The sequence below is a fragment of the Diospyros lotus genome, chromosome 1, assembly GCF_014633365.1.
Source record: "Diospyros lotus cultivar Yz01 chromosome 1, ASM1463336v1, whole genome shotgun sequence".
NCBI classification, from domain to species: Eukaryota; Viridiplantae; Streptophyta; class Magnoliopsida; order Ericales; family Ebenaceae; genus Diospyros; species Diospyros lotus.
Genome location: NC_068338.1, coordinates 32,383,268 through 32,408,351, shown reverse-complemented (window position 1 = coordinate 32,408,351; position 25,084 = coordinate 32,383,268). Strand labels below are relative to the sequence as shown.

The window sequence follows — 25,084 nt, the reverse complement described above, 5'->3', positions numbered from 1 at the left end:
CAGTCATGCATTTGTGTGTGTATATATATATATATCTGTGTGTGTTTGTGTATATATTTGGGGAAGAGAGAGATGGGTGTGAAAGAGAGAGAGAAAGAGGTGGATGCAATGAGAGAGAAAGAGAGATGAAGCAGATGAATGGCTGCAACTGTGATTGTGGTTGTGAGGAGTAAAAGGGGAGGAAGATGGCTGTAAAGGCTAAAATAGAAATTTTGAAAGGTATTGGTGAATTTTGAAGAAAATGACTCAGGAAAGCAATAATGTGAACTGTGAATGGGATTTTTCTTCTCACGGGTGCACAAAATATATGCACATATATGTATGTGTGTGATCCATTTCATGGCTAGACATTTGATTTCAAGGTTCACTCATCATTGACGACAGAGGGGAGGTTCAAATTAAAAATTGAGGTTGTTAGTAGATGATTTGATCGATCATCAGAAAGTGGGTTCGGGTGAGATTGAAGGCCAAGATCTGTTTCAGTCTCTCTTTCAACCAAACAATTATTTGGGAGATTGGGACTGAAAGTTGACGCGACCTGCCCTTTTTCTCATAAAAAATTAAATATAGACCGTACAATAAATAATTGCTAGTACATTGTACAGATGCATTAATCATGAGCTGGAACTAGTCACTTAAGATAGATGGAAAGAGTTGGGTAGGGTCCTATCAGGATTGTCAACAGTCCGGGCGATTTGAAAGAGGAGGCGTGGGGGGCACTCCCATAGCCCGCATCGGGCAACATATCAGTTCTTGGCGTTGCGTTCTATATCAAGTATTTAACAACTCACATGGACAGAAAGATATTGAACTTGGGAAGTGTTAAATAATAGGTTCATGGTTTACACGGATAATCATGCTGCCAGTTTTTAAACAAAGCTATGGCATATCCATCCATAAAACCCGAGAGTGCCAAGTAGCGAATGCTGCAATAGACCATTGATCAAAACCAAAGACTGAACGAAACACAACACACAACATGATCAAACGCCTAACCCCCCTTGCAACTCCAAAGAACCTTGCGTAAGCGTAGCAATAAAACGATATGAAAATGATGTGAAGCAAGCGAATAAAAAATTACATCTGAATGGAAACCATGTTTATACATCTACAATACTGCAGAGTAAACCATTTTGAGCAATGACCTGACAAGCAACTTACATGGGGATTGAAAAAAAGGAATTTTTTAAGGGTAAAAAATAAACACCTTGAATCAAGTGACTGAAACCATGACATGGAAACAGAACCCTTTTTGACCCCACTCGGTTGGAGGACTCATCCATATCGTTACCACCCATAAATCAGAGACCACTGCATCTGAAAATGATATAATACCTCAAGATAAGGGTAGTGAATAAGGCCATACCGTAAACCTCAAACAATATCGACATACTCCAAACTCCACCCACGTGTTGCCACAAACGTGTCCCCACCTTATGTTGAAGAAATAGGCTCCTCGCCCTTTTTCTCTGCCCCCACCTTCTCACTCTCAGTTTCAGATTCCTTCCCCTTAGCAGCAACAGGTACCTTTTCACTATCTTCGAGTTCGGATTTATTTTCTTCAACACTCAGCTTCTCAAGTAGCCCCGCAGCGGTAGATGCATCTATGTTTTCATCTTTCTTCCTCTGAGATTCAGCTACCTCTTGAACCATTTCCATGAAGGTTTTGCAGTCTAAATAACAAAGGGCACACTTTAAGATAAAAATGTCTGAAGCAATGATCACCAATACCAGAGAACGAATACGAGTTGGCCTGCAGGAACATTTATGCTATATTTGGAACCAATATTAGCAAAAAGAAAGAAAACAGAGAGGGGAAAAACATAATGAATGTACATGTAAAAATGCACGTATAGAAATACAGTCATTAAGTGAACTGACATGCCTATCATCATTGCATGGCGTAGCTTGTCCTCAACAGCAGATCAAATTAGATTGTAGAATAGTAGGCCTAACATGCAAAGAAGGTAAAGGCTGAAAGCGACCAAGTCATAATGCATGTAAGAACTACTGCATTAGCATACATCTTTAGCAACCAATAACTGATAGTTTAAGTTCCAGAATTTACACGGTTTCAAGGTACTTTTCAACAAGTGGTCCAACACATGATGCTAGTCCAAGCTTACAGTTGAGTGAGCGGATGGAAGCATTCATCAAGTATCCTAATTCACTTTTTGGTCCATCACACAGTATTGCCAACTAAATAACTAGATCAGAAATCATGCAGTGTTCCAAAGAAAAGTTAAATGAGACTTCAAAATTATGATTGCACATGAAAGTTGTCTTCTTTTCTCAAATGGAAACTTCTTTCACATGATATATATGGGGAGGGTTCTATCACTCTTCCATGTTCAAATCAATTGCACATGGCTCAACATATCAACTATAGAATAACATAAAGAAATAATTGTTGCATCAATAAATATGATAATACAAAATAGCAAGTATTAGCTGACCATGAATGACCAGACCATCAAATCCATCTTTAATCACCGGAGCAAATAAAATTTAATAGGTATCATAAAAACAGCAATCTAGGTGTTTCTCTAGCATCCCAAGAGCTACCTAGGTAAAACTCTATGCCTCCACTCTTTTCAGCTATAAAAGTAAAACATCATCAACGATAGCAAAGTCAGGAAGTTGGTAGTTTCTCACCATAAGCTTGGTTTTAAGATAAAGATCATTTGAAGCTGACGAAAAAAGACTTTATTGGTTGCAGTAAAAATTGTTGCAGCAATAAATACAATAATACCATACAAAAATTATTAGGTGACCATGACCAGACCATCAAATTCATCATTGATCATTGGAACGAATGAAATTTGATGGGTATCATAAAAACAATCTTAGGCGTTTCTCTAGCATCCCATGAGTTACTTAGGTAAAACTCTGCTTCCACTATTTTGCCAGCTATCAAAGTAAAACATCATTTATTGGCAGCAAAGCTGTCAGTGGGGTCTCAACAGACAAGCATGATTTTAAAGTAATGCTCACTTGAAGCTGCCAAAAAGAATTTACTGGTTAAGTATTAGGTAAAGGAGAATCTTGAGTTCACAACAACTCAAGGTCCTGGGGCCCTAGAATCATTGGTCTTCAATGAATCACAACAGATAAAATTGAAGTGCCAAAATAAGATACCATGAAATGTGAAGCCTCAATTTTTCAATTTAAGAAAAGTGAATTAAAACTGAATAAAAAGAACTAATTTAATTTAACCAGGACAGGGACCTGGTTGAAGCAAGAAATGGGCCGACATAAATGGCCAGCCCACCTCCATTTGAAAAGACCGCTAGACGTGGGGCTTGTGCAAACTCAGTCCATGTGGAGCCCATTAGGGCACCCATGTCCTGCCATTTAAAAGGCCCCCAAAGAGGGTTTAATCTTCATTTGGCTGCTTGTTCTTTCTTTCTCTTTCTCACGCCAGATCTTTCTCACTCTTTCTTGTTTATTGATTGTACCGCCCTAGTTCTTCGCATCATCTCTATGTGATGCTACTTCTGCACACGAATGTGTACATGCTCTGGTTCTGTGATCTTGAGACTTGATTGTGGCATTCTGGGGCACCTTAACCTTCCGTGTGCTCTGTCATTCACACTTACTACAGTTCACAATTCACGAAATCTTTGAGCATAATGTAATTATACAAGCAAGAATGGCACCGCCCCGTTGTTATTAATACCATACCAGATAATGAACTGAATTCGTCATTGGTTCAGTAAGGTACTAGTATTGGACAATACTGCATACCATTTGGATGTATCTTTGACTCAATGCCAGACCAAACACATGTAACATAAAATAGAGTATGGTGCCTCATACAGACATGATATGGTCAATCAAAGTGGCAAAATTGGTAAGGAGAAGAGCCATGCCATTTGAAATACAACAATGACAATGCAAACCTTAATCCCGTTAAGTGGTTTTTGATCTGACAGGTTATGTGTTGGCTCCATGCCATTTGAAATAAATAATGCAAAAAAATATGAAGGTAAAAATGTGAAATATAAGCGAAGTAGTAATATTTCATGTCATTAATTACAGATATATTTATTGACACGTTCTTGCCATGTTATTTTCTATAACAATTTGCCACATTCAGGCTGTATTTTTGCTTCCTGCCTAATCTTATCCTCAGTCCCTTTGTAGCAACTAAAGACTGACAAGAAAACAAGATGTGTAAATGTCAAGATTTCCAATGAATGAACAAAACATAGGAGCATAATAACAACTTCAATGCAGAACTTAATTTCTTTATGCCAGAAAAGGAAGTTTTCACATAAAGAATACTAAAGATCAGCAGAAACACATCCAAAAATATACTTCTAAATTCTTTAAAGGTCATACAATCAACAATATATATCATTTCTAATATAAATAGTATAATCCAAATGAAGTAAATAGAGTCAAGTCCAAGAAGGCTCTCTTGCCTCTAATTTCTCTTTACCTCCCCACAACAGCACTCTTTCTTCCTTCCATGAAAATGTTTGTTAAGATAAAGATGAAGAAAACCAAAAATCAGACATACAACAATACCAAACTTCAAGAGAAATATGCACCCCCCATCAGGGAAATCACAGAGGGCGTCAATAGAGCAAATAGTGATATCTACATCTACAAATGTCAAAACAAACAGACCTAATCTGACACCAACTACAGAATCATATATTGGAGAACTCTCAGCTATGGGAAATAACCTTAAATTTTAATGTCTAGATACATGGGGAGTGAATGGTTGTTTACGAATGCAAGTCTCTAGATACATGGGATAAGAAGTGAAGAGACTCTAGATATGTGTGTGACGACTATTTTCTAATATGAGTGTTCAATGTGTGAATGGTGCATATATGAATGAGTCTATAAATACCTAGCTTCTAAGAAGCTATGAAAATGCCATGTGTTTTTGAATGAAGTTATTTCTAGTGTGTTCCTCACTCTCGTGTAGTTTCTTGATGCATTAACCAATAAGATAGAGTGAGAAAACAAACTTCTTCCAAAATATTCCTCTTTTTCCAACAAAGAGATATCAGAGCAAGAAACTTGATCCTATCATCTAAAGAAAAGAATCACTATTGGCTGGCGCATATGCGCAAAAATAGTGTGCGCTACAAGTTTGGTGAAAAGATAACCTGTTCAGATGGTTGGTTGTGTGGAAGTCTCTAGGCAAAGGAAACCCATCAAGAGAGTGTGAATTCTAAGATTGACTCCACAAAAGTGTGAAGACAAGAGGTCTTCCTTGAGGACACTGAGGTGTTAGCAACAATCAACCGTTTGTGAAGTGTCAAAAAAATGTAAAAGTGAAGCTCCAGTTTTTTGCATAATTTGGTTCGATATGGTGCTCAAAGAACTCAATAAATTGAATCTGTTCCCCACTGTATACAACTCTGAAAAGTCTGGACAAAATCTTGCGCCTCAGTTTGTTGGATGCGTCCATTATAACAATGGGTTTAAATGGACATTCCAGTCTAGATTTGAGCCTGATACCAAGAAGAAAGAAGAAAACAACATTGCCTTACACGTAAATCAAAAGTTAAAATATCATTACAAGATTGTGATTGAAGATGCCAACTATTGTGAGCTATATGCCATGGATACAGCATCACAACAAGTTGGCAGGTGAGTTATTAGGCACAAGTGATGTAGCTGTCCCAACACAAGTGAATTGGGGCAGCATCAATAATCGTTGAAATTCTTTGAAGTAAAAGAGTTCAGCATAAGGAGAGAAGAAGAAATAACTTTAAACCTTAATGTCCAGATATATGGAATGGGAAGTCAATAGCGCCTAGATATGTATGTGTTTAATGTGTGAATGGTGAACATATGTACAAGTCTATAAATACCTCGTTAAGAAGCTAAGAAATATAGAGTCGTGAGTTCTTGAACAAAGCTCTTTCTATCATGTAGTTTAGTTGATGCACTAACCTAAAGTGATATTGTTGGAAATATGGCTAAAGTAATATGTTGGAAGCACGATGGGCTTTGATACCATCTTGTTGGAGGAAGAGAAGTATTTTGGAAGAGGCTTGTTTTTCTCACTATATCTTGTACGTTAATGCATCATGAAAACTACACAGAGAATGATTAACACAATAAAGATAACTTCATTCAAGAAAACATGGCACTCCCCTTTACAGTTCATAGCTTTTATAGACTCATATACGCATACACCATTCACATATTAAACATACACATATTAAAAAGGACTCATCACACACATATCCAAACACTATTTATTACCTATTTCGTGTATCTAGAGATTCACAATCCAAAACCACCATTCACTTCCCATGTATCTAGACATTAAGATTTAAGGTTGTTCCAAGATCCCCTCTGAATGTCAATGACCATTTGCTTTGAGATATTCAACTCATGAGCCACCTTGTTGTGACACTATACCATGTCACAAGGATTGCTTGTGTCTTATCAAGCTCATACATCATGACATATAGCCCTTGAGAGTTGACATCTTCAATCACAAGCATAATGATATCTAAACTTTTGGATTACACAAAGGGCAATACTGTTTTTTGCTTCCTTCTTGGTATCTGCCTCGAGCCCAAACTAGAATGTCCATTCAAACCCATTGTTATAATGGACACAAGCAACATACTCATGGAAATTTGGTCCAAACTTTTGACAAGTGTGTACTGTTTGAGGGGGAAGAGGGGTAGATTCAGCTTAATGAGTAGTTCTTTGAGCACCATCTTTGACAAAACTGTCAGAAAAATCGGTGCTTCACTTTCCATCTTTTCAACACTTCACAAACGGTTGGTTGTTGTTGTCACCTTAGTGTCCTTAAAGACAACCTCTTACCTTTACACTTTTGTGGAATCTATCTTAGAACTCACTCTCTCTCTCTCTCGACAAGTTTCCTTCAATTGAAGATGGCATGCAACCAGCCCCTCAACAGTATCTTTTTCCACCAATCTTGGAGATCACACATACTATTTTTTTCACACACGCTCTAATAGTGATCCTTTTCCTCTAACAACAAGATCGAACCACCAGCTTTGATGCCACATTGTTGGAGGAAGAGAAATACTTTGGAAGAAGCTTGTTTTCTCACTATATCTTGTAGGTTAATGCAAGAAAAAAACTACACCGGGAGAGAGAGAGAGAGAGAGCTTCATTCAAGAACACGTGGCACTCCACTCTACAGTTCATAACTTCTTAGTTAGGTATTTACAGACCTGTACATACATGCACCATTTGCAGGCATAAGAAAATACACTCATTATGCGCATATCAAGGCACTCTTCACTTCCTATTCCATGTATCTAGAAACTCATAATCCTAATTAGACACACACTTCCATGTATCTAGACATTAAGATTAAGGTTATTTCCAACATCCCCCATAAACTTAAATCTTTTCCTTTAACAAATGTCAACTATAATTGATACTCCCTCAATTCACTTGTGTTGGGATAACTACATTATTTATATCTGATCAATTGGTATTCGTGAGACGTACCATCTGCTTTAATGCATTTAACTCGAGCCCTCTCATCATAACACTATACTCATGTCTCCAAGATTGCTTGTGTCTCATCAAGCTCATGCCACATAGCATATAGCTCTCAGTAGTTGACATCTTCAATCACAATCTCACAATGATATCTTAACTTCTACATTACATGTAAGGCAAGATTATTTTCTGCTTCCTTCCTGGCATCTGCCTTGAACCCAGACTGGAATGTCCATTCAAACCTATTTTTATAATGGATGCATGCAACAAACTCAACTGCATGATCTGGTCCAAACATTGGCAGTTCTTATGTGCAAAGTTCAAATTTTAGAGTGTAAATTCTCGTCCATGAAATGCTAATACAACAATAACAATAATCCCAAACCTAAATTCCATTAGGTGGGAAACCATCAAATGCTAATAATTATATGACTTTATTATAAAACTTCTACTAATATGTTTTTTTACATAAGGCTTTGTTTGAAATAGAGTTAAGTAATGGAAATCAGTAGAATGAAATGTAAACTATTTTCTTCTTGTTTGAGAGAGTGGGGGATAGAAAGTAATATAAAAGGGTAAACAATAAGTTAACATTAATACCATCTTAATGGAAAGGTAGAGTTTTGTTAAGTCTAGACTCTAGGGCAAATTTAAACATCTAAAAGGGCATTCAGGTTAATATTGTTAACGCACAAAATCTAATTTTTCATGGTTTTAAAAATATTGGATGAGAATAAGAAGATTCAAAATAGATTAAAGGATAAAGAATTATCCTTGTAAATTATCATGATGCTTTGTATTATCCGGTTGTTACACAGTTGTATTTAAGTTAATTTAAGTTTGTATTTTATATATGTTTTATCTCCTAAAGTTTAGGAGATAGTTTTTCCTAATTTTTAGGATTAGATTATTCCAATCCTTTCCTACTCTATAGGAAAGAGATAGAGTTGTATCTTGTATATATTTCCTAGCCCCCTCAGTTTCAAACCAATCAAGCATTCTGTTTTTTGCTTGTTTCATGGTATCAGAGCATTAGGCTCGATCAAAAGCAATAAAATCATCATCCTTCTTTTTTTCTTCATCTCTCAAGATCATGGCTGATGTTCACCAAAACCCTACCCTAACAGAGGCATCCACTACCAGCTCTCCAGGCCATCTTCCTTCATCTGGTATGGTTTTCTCTTTTCCAAATCTACCAGCTACCCCAAATCGATAATCATCCTCTACAAATTACTTACCATAAATTGAATGGTAGTAATTTTAGAGAGTGGTTCCAATCTATGCTACTGGTGATCAAAGGGAAAGGAAAATCCGGATATCTAACTGGTGAAACTCATGCTCCTCCTGCTACAGCTGCTACCTATGGCACTTGGGAGGCCGAAAACTCAACCATAATGGCATGGTTAATCAATTCTATGGAGCCTAGGATTGAGAGAACTTACCTATTCCACAAAACAACTAAAGAGATTTGAGATTCGGTCCAGGAGATGTATTTCGACTTGGAGAATTCATCTCAAAACTTTGAAATAAAGTTGGCCATCAGAACGACCAAACAAGGCAACTTAAGTGTTACAGAATATTTTAATGTTTTGGTTGAGTTATGGCATGAAATAGATTTGTTCCAGACCATTAGTTGGGAATATATTGCTGATAGCATAAAGTATAATAAGATGATTGAAAAGGATAGGATATTTGATTTTCTCCATGGGCTTAACACTGTCGGATTTTAGGCACTAAACCCTTGCCATCTCTCAAGGAAGTTATTGCTGAAGTAAGAAGGGAAGAAAGCCGGCGAAAGGTAATGCTCAACCAACTCGATAATACAAATCTAACCCATCAGAATTCTGCTCTTGCAACTATTAAACAAGGGGACATTTTTTCCAAAAGAGGTATGAAAGGAGAAGCAGTGGTGTGACCACTATAACAGACCCTACCATACAAAAACCACCTGTTGCAAGATCCATGGAAAACCTGCCAATTGGAAACCTAAACACAAGAGAGAAAACACCTGATCAGCATATGTGGCTGAAATAGCCGATGAGATTGAAAGCAAGACTGATCTGAATGTAACAGAAGAACAGATCCATGTCCTTTACAGACTGTTAAACCAAGGTATCACCCCTGCCAATCCTTCTACTCATCAATCCACTGCATCAGTAGTCCAGAAAGGTAATTCTCATATTTCTTTGTTATCACAAAGACTTTCTAAGGATGTTTAGATAATAGACACGGGTGCATCTGATCATATGTCCAGTTCCAAAAGGCACATGACTGAATACAAGACGTGTGATACATTAATTGAGGTTAAAATGGCCGATGGCACAACCTCTCTTGCCCTGGGATGTGGGACTATTTGTCTTTCGAAACTAAAGCTTAAATCAGTGTTATATGTCCCTAGATTGAGTTACAATCTATTGTCAGTCAGCTGGCTCACTAATGACATGAACCGTAGAGTGATATTTTTCCCTTCCTACTATTTGTTTCAGGACCAAGCATCGGGGATGATGATTGGCAGTGCTGAAGCTAAGGATGGACTTTATTAGTTGACTGGAAACATTTCAAATTCTCTCTCTTTGAATAAACCTGTTCTAATTGTTACAACCAATGCAGAGGCTATGTTATGGCATAAACGGTTGGGACATCCCAGTTTTCCTTATCTTAGATTCCTGAATCCTCAAATTTTTATCAATAAAGACCAAAGTTTTTCTTGTGAGCAATGCACTCTTGCAAAACAGTCCAAAACTCATCATTCTATTCACCCTTATAAGCCCTCAACACCATTTCATTGATCTATAGTGATATTTGGGGACCCTCTAAACACCCTAATATATTTGGTACTAGATGGTTCATTACCTTCATTGATGATCATTCTAGAGCATGTTGGGTGTATCTTATGAAGGATAAATCAAAAGCTAGTTGCATATTCAAACGTTTTTCACAAATTTGTTTTGAATATGTTTCAAGCTCATATTCATATCTTGCATACCAATAATGGTCGTGAATACTTTTCCCATGACTTGACTAATTATTTGTATGAACATGGTATTTTGCATCAAAGTTCTTGCCCTTACACACCACAACAAAATGGTGTGGCCGAAAGGAAAAATAGACATCTATTAGAGGTGGCTAGGGCTATGATGTTTACCTCCCATGTTCCTCATTCATATTGGGGAGAGATTGTTCTTACAGTCGCTTGTTTGATAAATTGTCTTCCCTCTAAAACTTTACAATTTAGAACCCCTCTTGATACTCTTGAGTCTTTGTGACATCTATCCTCATGCACCATTTCTACCATCTCTTGATCCTAAAATCTTTGGGTGTGTGGTGTATGTTCATAACCACAATGTATCCCGCACAAAATTAGATCCCAAAGCCCTCAAGTGTGTCTTTGTTGGGTACTCTCCTTTTCAAAAGGGATACAAGTGTTATTGTTCTGTTACCCGCCAATTCTATGTTTCTACCGATGTCACATTCTATGAGAACCTCTCTTATTATTTGGGTACGGCTTCTTCCGCCAACTCTCATGACCCTTTGCCTCTCCCTTTACCTCTTCCTACTCCTCTGCCGGCATCCTGTCAAGGGGGAGAACTGGCATCTATCTCTAACAATGTACTGGTAGAATCAAGCCCTATAGTTCCCACTTTCTCAAACTTAGTTCCCACTCCTTCTTCTCAGCCTAAGACTGTTCCTTCTTCCTCTCCTAAGCCCCAAAATCAAAATTCCCCACTGTTTGTGTATTCCAGGAGACCCAAAGAACTTCCACAAACTCAGCATGGTCAATCATCAACCCTTGAAGCTAGTCCAATGGAAGGTGATAGTTATTCAGGGGATGCATCAGCAGGGGATAACATTGGAGGCAGGGAGGAGACTGAAAACAACACTGATAGTCATGCTCCTCAAGGAGATGGTTTCAATTGGGCAGTTAGCTCTGAGAAAAGGGGTAAGGTCATACGTTAAATACCCTATGTCAAATCATTTATCTTATGCAAAATTATCTCCCAACTTCAGAGGTTTTATTGCCAAACTTGATAGTACAGAGATTCTAAAAAATATCCAAGGAGCTTTGGATGATCCTAAGTGGAAAGATGTAGTTATGGAAGAAATGAAGGCCTTGATTGGGAATCATACTTGGGAGATTGTTGAGTTGCCCCCAGGTAAGAAAACAGTTGGATGTAAGTGGGTTTTTACTATCAAACACAATTTCGATGGGAGTATTGAAAGGTATTAAGCTCGATTGATGGCCCAAGGGTTTACTCAAACCTATGGGATAGACTATGAGGATACTTTTGCTCTTGTAGCTAAACTCAACTCTATTCGAGTACTTCTTTCTATAGCTGTTAATCTTGATTGGACCTTGTTTCAGTTTGATATTAAAAATGCGTTTCTCAATGGGGATCTACTTAAGGAGATTTACATGAAAATTCCCTCTGGTTTTGAAAATAAGGTGAACAATGGAAATGTTTGTAGACTCAAGAAATCTTTATATGGGTTAAAATAGTATCCTAGGGCTTGGTTCTAGAAATTCAACATGTCCTTAATCTGACTAGGATATGAACAAGGGAAATCTGAGCACACTTTGTTTATTAAATCCACTAAAGATGGAAAGAAGTCTATATTAATTGTTTATGTTGATGATATTATTGTGACATAGGATGATATGCAGGGAATTAAGGCATTAAAGAAGCAACTGAGGGCTGAATTTGAGGTTAAAGACCTAGGGCATATGCGATACTTCCTAAGAATGGAGGTGGCAAGAAGCAGAGCAAGTCTGTTTATCTCTCTGAGGAAATATATTATGAATTTACTCAAAGATATCGAGATGATGGCATGCAGACCAGCTGGAACACCATTAGACAAAGGCTGGAAATATGAGAGAAGGATGATGATATCCTAGTGGAAAAGGAAAGGTATCAAAGGCTGGTAAGAAAATTAATCTATTTATCTCTTACTAGGCCAAACATAGCCTATGCAGTAAGTTTGATTAGTCAATATATGCATTCTCCTACCAAAAGACATATGAATGTTGTTTTTCATGTATTAAGATACCTTAAAGGGACACCTGGGAAAGGTTTGATGTTTAAAAAGACCAAGGATTGAGGAATTTAAGGGTTTATTGATGTAGATCAGGCAGGCTCTTTAGAGGATAGCAGGTCCACAACGGGCTATTGCACTAAAGTATGGGGAAATGTGATAACATGGAGAAGTAAAAAGCAATCAGTGGTGGCTCACAACAGAGCCGAGGCTGAATTTCGAGCCATAGTCCAAGGAATTTTTGAGGTTATTTGGATAGAAAGGCTAATGGGGGACCAAAGGAAACCCTTGACTCAACCTACAAGGGTATACAGTGATAGTAAATCTACAATCAGCATTGTAAGGAATCCAATCCAACATCATCACACGAAGCATGTAAGGATAGACAATAATTTTATAAAACGAGAAATTGATGGAGAAGGGATAAGTCTATCCTATATTCCAACTGCTGATTAACTAGCAGATGTGCTCACAAAAGTCATGGTTAAACCAATATTTGAATCCTTGATTAGCTAGCTAGGAATGACCTGCATCTATTCCTAAACTTGAAGGGGAGTGTCGGACGAGAATAAGAAGATTCAAAATAGATTAAAGGATAAAGAATTATCCTTGTAGATTATCCGGATGCTCTGTATTATCCAGTTGTTACACAATTGTATTTAAGTTAATTTAAGTTTGTATTTTATATCTGTTTTATTTCCTAAAGTTTAGGAGATAGTTTTTCCTAGTTTTTAGGATTAGATTATTCCAATCCTTTCCTAGTCTATAGGAAAGAGATAGAGTTGTATCTTGTCTATATTTCCTAGCCCTCTCGGTTTCAAATCAATCAAGCACTCTGTTTTTTGCTTGTTTCAAAAAAGAATGGATAGGGAGTGTTTCCATCCATTTCTATCCCATTACTATCATTGATCGCAAGTGAGAAAAATCCTTTTCCATTCCATTCCCCCCCTCTGAAACGTGTTGTAAAGAAGGACTGTCTCTCCTAAACAATGAGAACCAACTCTCGCTCACTGCCATTCCATCCCTCACAAACACAATGCAGCACTCTACGTATCTTTATATTCACAGATAACAATCTACATATAACCAGATCAGCAAAAAATTGATAAAGATACTTACTCTCAACAGATGCAAATCTAATGCAGAACATTTCATCCTTCAACTCGCCATCAGCGAAGTCAGCCGCATGCCATACGCAAGACTTGTCGTTCCCGGCGTGCTCCTGAACTGACATTGTCGGCAGAACTGGAACATCATACATTCACGTATCGAACCAATTTCAAGATCAATTCGATCATAAGTAAACCTCAGGCAAAAATACGCAACTACGAAAGAGATACCAAAAAAGAAACAAAAAGACAACAAACCGAGATGATTGGCGCAAATCTTGAGAGTCTTCGATTGCCGCATAACTAGTCGAACCTTGCCCGTCTCCTTATGCTTCAAAAGCTTCACCGAACCAGCGCCTCTCTCCTTCCAATGATTGCCATCCTTATCGAACCGGTAAAGCTTGGCTTTCCTGATAAAGCAAGGAAAAAGGCATTACAAAATCAAACAGAAACAAAGTACTACAAACCCTGAAATTTAAGCAGATCACTTAAAATCCGATAATATGATGAGTACAGATCGAGGACGGCGTCTTCGTCTTCCTCGCCAGTGGTGACGGAGACCTCCTCGAGCTTGACGATCGGGGCAACCTGAGCACCGGTGTCTTCGTCTTCACCGGCGGCGGCGGCGGCTTCTTCCTCTTCTCTGTGCTCCGGGTCCGTGCTCGCCATCGAAATGAACGAGAGCCTTCGCTGAGACTGTTCTGAGAGAGAGACTACAGAGAGAATTTGAGTCGGTTTTTAGCAAAGCAATGGAAGGTAGGCATGACGTACATGACGCAAGAAAAGGAGGAAATGTGCTCGGTGTCTGTGACGCTTTTATTTTTTACATATTAAAAATATTTTTAAATCATTTTTATAATTTTAAAACATTTTATAATATTAACAAAAATATCATAAATATCTTTTCATTTCCGTTTACAAAGACATTAAAGACATAATAATTTCATTTCTAACTTCAAATTTTAAATTTTTTCCAAAATTTATTTTTAAATTTTGTTTGAATGTATTATTGAATTTATTTATGTTTATTTTTAAATTTAATATTTATTTTTTATAATTTTATATATTAAAAATTATATTTACAAAAAAATATATATTCTTTTATTTACACTTTTCCTTACATTTTTTATTTTTTTTAAACACTTTTTTTCCATTTCTATTTTCTATCTTATCTATTTTCCTTTTCCATTTCACCTAAATAGCATGGTTAGATTAATTTAAAAAAAAAAAAACTGTAATAGCATGTAATAGATATATACTTCAAAATTCAGCACAGCGCATATAGATGTAGTTAAAAAAATAAAAATATTATTGGTTTAGGGTTTTTAAAATTCATAACTATAATTAACAATTATAATATAATATTAGTTTTATATATAATAAAGTATTAATTTATATATATATTTATAAAATATCCTTAATTAGGTATTAATTTATTTACAATAATGTTTGATAAACAAAATTATGATATTAAAATATATCATATCAATACTTAAAGTGGGTTAGAAGAAATTATTGGTGTTATTGAGAAAATTAGGCAATATGGTGTATTGTATAACAACACCAAACAAAGTTTGAAAAGTTAATTTTACTAAGAAGTTAGTTATTGATTATAAAAGTAGCTGGAATTCTATTTTTTTAATCCTTACTGTTATTTTAAGTTATAAATGATATATTTTTAAATACTCATCTTAACAAGAGTTTTTATATAATAGCGAGCAATCTCCTAGTGATTGGAAATCGGTTAGGGATATTTGTGAGAGATTGAAGGTGTTTCATAGTATAACTAAATTTTTATATTTAAATTTAAAAAAAAAAATTAATTAACAATATAGACAATAGAAAAAGATCAGAAACATCAAAGTTGAATAAATAAAAAATTGTATAGAGCCCACGGCTAGGTCGTGCAAATTAAAAAATCATCAATTTACTTTGATTTTTTCTCTAACGTCGAGATTAGTGCGAATTCTTCAGATGAAATTTTTACCGTCTAAAAAATCTTTTTATCAAATTGTTGTCATAAAATAACATCACTTCTTACCTTTTTTTTTTTCGTTGCATTGTTATTTTACATATTACTATTTATTGTCTAATATTAAAAAATGATTCTTGGACTTGAAGAGTTGAGAGACCTTTTCATCTAAATGACACCTCATTATTTATTACCTAATATTGAAACATAATCTAAACTTGGAGAGGTTTGTCATCCAAATAACACCTTACTATTAATTGATTAACATTGAAAAATGATTCGTAAACTTTAAAAGTTAAGAGTTTTCTATACTAAATGAAACAACAAATAAATAGAAAATAAATTCAAACAAAAAACTATAATAAAATATAATTAGTAATTTTACACCTCAAAAATATATAAATAAATAAATTTTAATTAGTGATTTTAGAGCCCCTTCTTCTTGGGGCGTTCGGTATAAGCTTTAGTAATGTCTTTTGCTCGCACCCACTATATAGAGATGAAACTAAAATAATTGAAAATAAGGTAAGAAATCAACTTGGTAGGCATCAATTTGAACTTCTAATTGATGATCCAGATTCCCATATGACTAAATTTGATGTCTTTGTTTGACTCAATAAATTCCAAATATGAAATTCCAAATATGAATTTTATGACTATCTTCAATAAAGCTTAATACTTAGTACTCTTTGAGTTTTATATATTGGGTTGATGAAAGAATATATACCTTCAAATATCTTCTTTTTTTTTTTTTGAAGATTTAGACGTGGATGAGGTAAATTAAAATTTTACATAAAATAACTTCAAATTCTTATATTTTCTTGTAATTTGTCATATATTATTATAATGCTTTAACTTGATATATATGTATATATTTTTAAATATAATTTTACAAAACTCATGCTTTATCACAATTTCTTGGTAGAAGTACATTGAAGGCTTGCAGGTGGACAAGTTTCTTTTTGAAATATTTAAAAAAAAATTGTTTCTTTTTTTTATATTTTTAAGAGATAAGTGTTGTTTTAATGTGTTTAAGAGTTCAATTTTTTGGTAATTTAACGTGTTTTATAAGATAATTTTAATAATTTATGTTTTAATTAAATTGATTGAAATATGAATATTTATTTATTTAATCATGCTTTTGTTAAAATAATTTTATCAACTTTAGATATAATTTAGGCAACGGGGATTGGTGAAATTTTATCCCCGTTGATGAGAACATGTATAGATATATACAAATTTTTTTATTACTAACGAGAACGAGGGTGGGTATTGAAGACTCGAGTTGAAAACAAGAAAAGGGAGTGTTTGGTTTATTAATTTAAAAATTATTTTTAAAAAACTTAAAAATAAAAAACTCAATAATAATTGTTGATAGAAGCCTAACAAATGAGTTAGATTTCTCATTGAAAAATTAGCTTTGAAAATATATACCAAATGCTAAGGACTTTTTGTAACTGCAAGTTAACTAAAAAATCCATACCAAACTAAGGTTTAGTAGACTTACAAAAATCTTTCATGAATGCATAAAGAAAAAAAATTAGTATACATAAAGTTATCAAATAGTATTAAATATATATTTTTAAAATTCATAGTGAAATTCAAATAATATATTCAGTTTTTATTTTTCTAGCTGAAAACAAAAAAATCAAATAAAAAAAATAAAAAACAAACATATTAAAATTGACAAAATAAAAAACCAAAAGGCTCATAAACACTTCACCATTCAATAATAGAAGTGCCTATGCCGAAAGGTGTGCTGTGTCTTTCATTATTCTATTATTATATTTTTCCAACTTATTGGGCTGGTAGTTTCAAATAAGCGGGTTGGGCCTTTCCCCCAGAAGTGGGCCCAGTCAGAGACCCAACTCATCCAAGATGAAGCCCGTCTTCTATTGTTCAAAATGATTTTTCTTTTTTTTTGGACAATGCTGCTGGCTGGACACCAACGAAAAAGTTGGACATTCATTGGAGAATTATTGGGTTCACATAATTAATGGCAGACGGCCATCTGTCAACTATTGGTCTAATAATAAGTATTAAATTAAATATTAAAATACAACTAAAATTTTACTAAAAAATTAATTAAGATTGAAGCGTGACGCCACATGAAGACGAAAAAATGCACAGCAGGCCTGAAGGTTCACGGAAACCATCCTAGCAGTACGGATTGGGATTGGGATTGGGATTGGGCAAGGGAAGGCAAGGAATCTGGCGGTGGCGGGGAAGAAGCAGAATCCGATCTGGATTGAGTACTGTTGGCAGGGGCACCACTTCGGAGATGGGAGATCTGGGTGTCGTCTGTTGCGCAGTGAACCATAAAATTATTGTTCTTGGGGAATCTATTCTATATTCATGATACAAACATATATATGGCTTGGAATACATTAAAAGGCTAGGATTCCCAACTTTTCTGTTATGCCCTTCTGCTTCTTCTTCTTCTTCTTCTTCTTCTTGTCAACTCAAGCCACATCTACTCTACTATAAGAGCCGCACGTTTTTATTTTTTTTTAATTTATTTTTTTGTTGAGAAAAAGAATCTCGTCACCAACTCGTAGTGGGTTCGAAGTAGCTCACCACTCATATTTATTTATTTTTGGTAAAAATGATGTTTTCTTAAAGGTGAAGTATTGATCTTAACAAAAAAATTAGTGGAAGTGGGTATCGTTTCATCTTACGCGGCCAAGCCAGAGAAGCATCTAGAGACGGGGCCAAGTTCTAGAAAGAGGATTACTTAATTAGATAACCTCAAATTTGGGCACGAAGGAAGAGGTAAGGTGGTGAAATGAAATATCATTGAAAAAGGGGGCGGAGGAAGTTGCTGGAAAGACTAGAAGACTTGCTGGAAGCTTTAGCCTTTATGTGGGAGGGAAGCTTCTTGAGGTGGTTTGTAGTGACAAGGAAGCGTGCCGTGTGTTGAGGAGCATCTTCCTCGTTAAGTAACTGGCACTGGCTCTGGCTCTGGCTCGACTCGAGTTAGCTAGCCCGAAGCCTCTGTTTGTGGGCCAAATCATCACGTGGCGGCAGACCCCCGGCTTTCGTGTCGTGCCAATTGCGAACGCAGCTTCTTGCTATGATCCGCCCATGTGACTCCAGGCAGAGCTGGCTCAACTAATTTAGGAAGTTTTAGGAGAAAAAATTTATTAGTCTTTGCAAAGAGTATTAATTTTTTTATAAAAAAATAAATGATATATATTTTTATTAAAATTATTTACAATTTTATTAAATAAAAAAATTAATTAATTACAAAATACGATAATATCTTAACGATAGTAAATTTTTAATTAAAACATAATATTTGAGAGATAAAAAAAGTTAAATAATCTATTATAATAAATAAAGAAATGATAAAAATTAAAAAATAAAAAAAAAATTTAGGTTGCAATTGAAAGATTTATATTCAAAAATAAATTTACAATCTTAAAATAAAAAAGAAACAATGAAAATTGAAAAAAAATTAAGAACAATAAGAGAGGAGAACGTAAAAATTAAGAAAAAAAGTGGAGAAGACAAAACATTATAAATTGATTGTTAAGGTTAGGTGTACGTGAAAATTTAGATGAAAAATTAAATTTTATTTTGAGTTTAATTTTTTTAATAAAATATTTATTATTAAAAAAACACAAATATATATAAGTTATAAATTTTTGAAACTTTCATAAATGCAGGACCTTAAACGAACAGTTAGATAATTTTATGGTCGAATTGGGTCTATTTCGAGGATTTGCTTCATTGATTTATCATGTTTTTATTTCTTCACACCCTCCCCCACCCCAATCCTTAATTAACTCCATAATATTTAGATTTATGATCTCATTTTATGAGATTCAAAGTTATAATTGTTTTTATTGTATTTTTTTAAAGTTGGGTTTAATAGAGAGTGCAGATATTAGTAGAGATGGTTAGTGATAGTGCGAGAGTAGTGAGAATAAGTTTCATAGTCCCATATTATCTGCACAATTTTTCTTTTGATTACCCCCAACACTACTTGCTTTCAATTGAGCCGAAGGTGGGGGGAATTGAGGCTCTATTTTTCTTATAGAGCCTCTATTTATTATTTACCTTTAAAATAACACACTTGTCGTGACAGCCCACCACCAATGACAAATTCTTTTACGGTGTTCAACAATTGACTTTTCATTTCTGGGAAAGTCAGTTGTTATTAATGAAAAGGGGATGGAATTAAGGTGGAACATTGTCACGTGTATAGATTGAAATCTGAAATAAAACCCGAATGGTATATGCTGTGTTATATCCCATAACAATGAGCTACATGTTATCTCAAGGACGGACAATAAAAATATCATTAAAAAATTTACACCAGCTGTAAATTTCATCCGACAGCTCGAGCCCAGCTTGTCCACCCTGCTGTCGCAAGAATTATTATTAGAATATTCCGAATTTGGCCTTCCAGTTTGTGAGGCGTCGGAATATTCCGACTTACTCTTCTCTTCCGTTTCGTCTTCTGCTGTCGTAAAATTTGGATATTCCAAAGATGTCCGTTCTTCTTCGTCGCCGCAACAACACGAATCTGAATCTTCCTCTGCTCCGTCACTCGTCGCATTTCTCACCGTCAGCCAACCATCAGATTCCCAATTTGCCCCTGTCCTTGATGCTAATTTTCCGATTCTAGCTCTGGCGAGCCGAGTGACTGAGTCAGAAGGTTCGATCGATTGATCTTCTCCTTCGTCGTCGTCGTCTATGAAGTCTGAATTCAACCAATCGAGCACGCAACGAGGCGAAGGATGGGCTTTGGAGCTCAACGGTTCTGATGATGATACGAAGGGGTGGCGCAACAACTGATCGCAGTTCCATCGCTCGGTTCGGTCTCGTCGGAGACACTTGTCAAGGAAGTCCCGACCTTGTTCCGACAACCGAGCGGGAAGCTCCGGCATCTCGTTCGAGTAACCAACTCGCCGCAGAGTGTCGGCGCCGTGGTCCTCCCAGGCCGTCCTGCCGGTGACCATCTCGATGACGGTGCAACCCAGTGCCCACACGTCCGACTCCGGTCCCTGATATTCCCGGCGAACTACCTCCGGCGCCATCCACAGCGGGCTTCCACGCGGCGGCCCCGCGGCTGGGAACGACGTCGCCGACCCGAAATCCGAGAGTTTCGCGACCCCCGGCTCGGATCCCAGCAACACGTTCTTGCCCTTTACGTCGCAGTGGACAATGCCCAACGAGTGGACATACCTCAACGCAGAAACAAGGCACCGAGTGTACGATCGAACAGAGCCCTCGTCCACGTCACCGCCGGAAAACTTTGCCAGGTCAGCAGCTGTCCCACCTGGGAGGTACTCCAAGTGCAGGTTCCGAAACGCCGCCGCGGCGTCCTCCATCGTGGCGTCGTCACCGAGATAATCCACCACCCACGGCGACGAAACCCGCCGGAGAATCCGAATTTCGTTCTCCAAAGCCAGCAGTTGAGCCTCCAAGCACGACCTCACGTCAACGGACTTCACCGCAAAACTCCGGCCGTCCGATTTCCGGACCGCCAGGCTCACCGTGCCGTACGATCCTCTGCCGATGCAGTTCCCCCTGACCCAACTCGTAGTTCTCTTCACTTTCTCCATTTCATGAACCCACAATTTTAGAAACACCACTTTTTCGTTTTGGTCTGTCTCAGCTTCAGAATAGACCGGCCCGTTATATATATACACACGCACATGGACATGGCCGCGTGCTTGTGCGTGGAAGCGTGAAATTGGAGAATTATCCTAAAATGAGGGCCTACGATCCCGGGTTTTATCCTTATCCATGTTCGGATGGGCAGATCTCCACCGTTGAATTCGTAAAATAACCGGGTTTTCGACAGGCGATGTTAGTCTACGTCATGCGTTACTCGGCCTTGAACATGTGGATGTGGTGTTAAAGGTCGCAACAGCGACGGCTCATCCGAGCCCATGCTGAGCTGGAACTGAACAACAGCCCGCGGCGCCGCTGGATGGGCGATCGGCGCTGTTTCAACGGCCGCGATGCGTTCAATTGGATAGGCGGAGGGAAAAAAATTCCGGAAATTGGAGCACCACATGGAGTGGGAAGCAGGGTGGGGGCCGCGAAATACTGAGATGGCAGGGTATGGTAGGTCCACGTGGCGGGGAAAGAGGAGATGCCAGATGCGTGTCGCGATGTGGCCACAAATACGACTGGGGGGGGTATCTGGAGAGAGGGAATTGGGTCGACGTGCACGACCAAACTCCATTGGTATATGTATATTCAATAGCACAAAAATACTGAAATAGATCTGGAAACAAGCAAGGTGGTATTGTTGGTGTCAATCTTGCTCCAGACCATGCCTGCCTTCATATTATTGTCAAGGAAAAATATTATTGGTATATTCATTTTGTATATTTTGAACTACATAAGAAGGTATTATGACAAAAAAATATCTCATAAGGCGCATAGAGCCGCGTAAGGCGCATATGAGGCGTAGGATATTTTGGTCATAATACCCCCTTATGTAGTCTAAGATATACAAAATAGGTGTATACCTAACATGATTCTATTGTCAAATTCGTTATCACTACAACTCTACTACTACTATTACAACCAACCAGCCACCTATTGTTGAAATTTTCATGTCAAAAACAAATTCATATATAGTCACTATGTTTACGGACTATATATATATATATATATCGTGAAGATATATTAATACTTTTAATTTGAAGTTGGAAGTTGGTTTCCTCCTTTTAATGATAATATTAATGCCTTGTTTCAATTAATCATTCAAGATTCTCACCAGATGTTTTTCTTACAATTTTTTGGGGCAACACCAATATATACGTGAGAAACAAAACAAACAAACAAAGGTCTCTTAATATTAATATTGTCGTTGTACGTAGTAACCTTTGCAACGCGTCAAATTTGGAGCCATGACATTCAGAGCTGAGGGCAATTAATAATTATTGTGAGAAAATATTGGTAAATTTCATTGACATTTACTCTTTGTTCAGCCTCTGGTGACGACTATTTTATGTAAAAATAGTCTTTTATAAGAACCATTTTTCATACAAAAGCATTTACAAGTTTAATACATCCATAATTAAAATGTAATTAAAATCCATAAATAATACATCCATCCATTAAAAGTTCAATTGTAAAATTTAATTATAATATCTAATACTTTTTTTTTTTGGTGTGCAAAAGTTATTATTTAAATTAATATATTAAATTTAAAGCATATATTAACTCTTATAATTTAAAGCGAACATGGTATTATCATGTTAGAAATTAATGTTATAATATTTTAGAACTTCTACCAAATGGACGGGATAAAGGATTGCAAGAAGACAAAAGGTATTTAATTCCCTTATATAAAATTAATAAAATATATATTTTAACTTCTATATTTATATTTATATATATATATTTTATTTAGACATTGAAATTTTTTATTATTTCAAAAACATTTCTGAACTTGTAATTTTGAGTTAATTGCACTCTTAATTTTTTTGTTATTTTAATTATATTCTTTAAATTTACAAATCGATGCATTTTATTTAAAAGAAAAAAATCAAATGAAGAAGAAGAATAAATCTAACTCATTTATTCTCTCTTCTTTTAAGTTGAATCCACGTGGCAGTAACCAGCTTGATATTCATTCACAACAACACGACCCTCCCTGGGATCTTTACGGTGACGTGGCAGAGTAGTGAGAGTCCAGGAATGGCCACGTGGCGGAGCAAAAGGAAATCGTGGGTGTGGTTGTGGAATGGATAAGCGAGAATATTATAACAGGAAGAATGGGTTGGAGGGAGAAGAAGAAAAGGAAAAGAGGGCAATGGATGTTCACATAATTAAGACCCTTATTTGCGCCAAATGGGAAGGGAAGGTGTAGGAAATTAGGAAAGGAGGAGTGGGGGTTGTATTTAAATTATGATGATATATTAAATATTAATTTTTTAAGAAAATATATATCATAAATAAATAAGTGCTCGATCAACTGTCGCTGTTATTATGGAATATGAATGAATACCCAGAAACGAAACCAACCAACCAACCCACCCAACCCATAATGGTTGTCTAACTTGTGAATGGAAGAAGTTATCCAAATTGCATCGCCTCAATTCCAATCCCTTCTCTCATGTTAACATCGGCTACTAGTAGTGGGCTAGTGGCTGTAGATGACTGCAATTCTCCAATGAAATGACATGTTCACAGTCATTTTTGCTGGAATTTTGCTTTTGGTGGATTCCCCCAATAATGCCACCGCCTGTTACTATTATTATTATTATTATGTGACTCAAAATTTCTGAAAAGAGTTTAAATCGTGAATAAAATATTAAAAGTTAAGAAATTTGTTTTACTATTAGAATTCTACCTCAATTGTTATCTTTGGAGAGGCCTAATGAGTGAATAATAAAATTCATATGTGAGATGTGAATATATATGGTAACTAAAAAATTATGTGAGATTCAGCTAGGTTTAAGAAAACTTGTAAGGGCGGATTGGGTGTTGGAGGGGGGCTTGTCGAGGGAGAGCAAGACATGAGGGGGCATACGAAATCAGGCGGCCGACAAGCACAGCTTGCTCTAATCCTCCAAACACGAGATATTATTGGGCATGCAAGCCAACCAGTTAAGCTCAACCCACCCCCCATCAGCTTTAGCTTCTTCTTCCATGTTCATGCATCAGCCGCTCAAAAAAAAAAAAAAGGTTGCTCATTATTATTTTAGTTGAATGTTGTTTGATCATACATATGCTTGATGACCCAAGAATCGGGTTAAGATTCGGGTGAAAGGGATGCATGCAGGTTTCAAGTCCAACGAATACTTTGTGAATAAAAAAAGCGGCAAGGGCAACAACTACAAGGGCGGGCGGCGGGCGTGATAGAAAAGCACCGAACCGAAAATCCACCAAGTTGGCTCTTGCAGCAGACAAAGGCCACGGGCCACAAACAGCGAAATTGGAACGTGTAATGCGGGAAAGAAGCAAGGCCAATGCACTTGACCCTGCGATGTCCGACGATTTTGATGTCTCAGAGCTTGCAGGCGCAATTATGTTATGGTCATGCATCCTGCCCTGGAAAAAGTACAAAATCCAAATGACAGCTGTGTTAAATGAGTGGGGGCAATTGCAATGGTCGGCAGTCTTCGCCTCCTTCCGGCATCCTTTTCTTGACAAAGATTTGGTCGGCTTTTCAAAGTCTGTTGACCACTTCCTTCTCATCTTCTTGTTCCTGTTTCGGTACACAACCATAGGCTTTCCGCTAATCATTTGCTCCATCTAAACCCAGGCAGTGCGTTCGAGACCACCGCGACACGACACTCCCGCACTTCTCCGGCGGCGAAATCGACGGAACGGTGACTTTGACGTAAAAACGGTATACCTTTCAATCTCCCACACTCATTTTTGTGCTCTGTTTTTTTTTTTTTTCCTTAAGCGTGTTCTTTTTTTCTTTTAAGTTTTGTTTACGCACATATATAATTGTTTGCCATCACATAAATTTTGGTATGCCAAAGGGGGTGTTTGGCTTACTGGTTTAATTGTTTATAAGTTATTGTGT

At 36.6% G+C, this 25,084-nt stretch overlaps 2 protein-coding genes across 2 annotated transcripts; both read right to left on the bottom strand.

Annotated features, from left to right (window-relative positions):
• Positions 1-1,057: 1,057 nt before the first annotated feature.
• On the bottom strand, positions 1,058-14,369 carry LOC127808362 (ran-binding protein 1 homolog a-like). Its single transcript, XM_052346881.1, has 4 exons — positions 14,119-14,369; positions 13,863-14,014; positions 13,615-13,740; positions 1,058-1,673 (listed from the first exon to the last, which is right to left on the bottom strand). The coding sequence occupies exons 1-4, from the start codon at positions 14,271-14,273 to the stop codon at positions 1,435-1,437; spliced, it is 672 nt and encodes a 223-aa protein (XP_052202841.1). The 5' UTR covers positions 14,274-14,369; the 3' UTR covers positions 1,058-1,434.
• Positions 14,370-19,625: 5,256 nt separating this feature from the next.
• On the bottom strand, positions 19,626-21,219 carry LOC127796436 (mitogen-activated protein kinase kinase kinase 18-like). The gene has a single exon (XM_052328588.1). It carries the CDS (start codon positions 21,147-21,149, stop codon positions 19,641-19,643), a length of 1,509 nt encoding a protein of 502 aa, XP_052184548.1. The 5' UTR covers positions 21,150-21,219; the 3' UTR covers positions 19,626-19,640.
• Between the last annotated feature and the right edge of the window lie 3,865 nt (positions 21,220-25,084).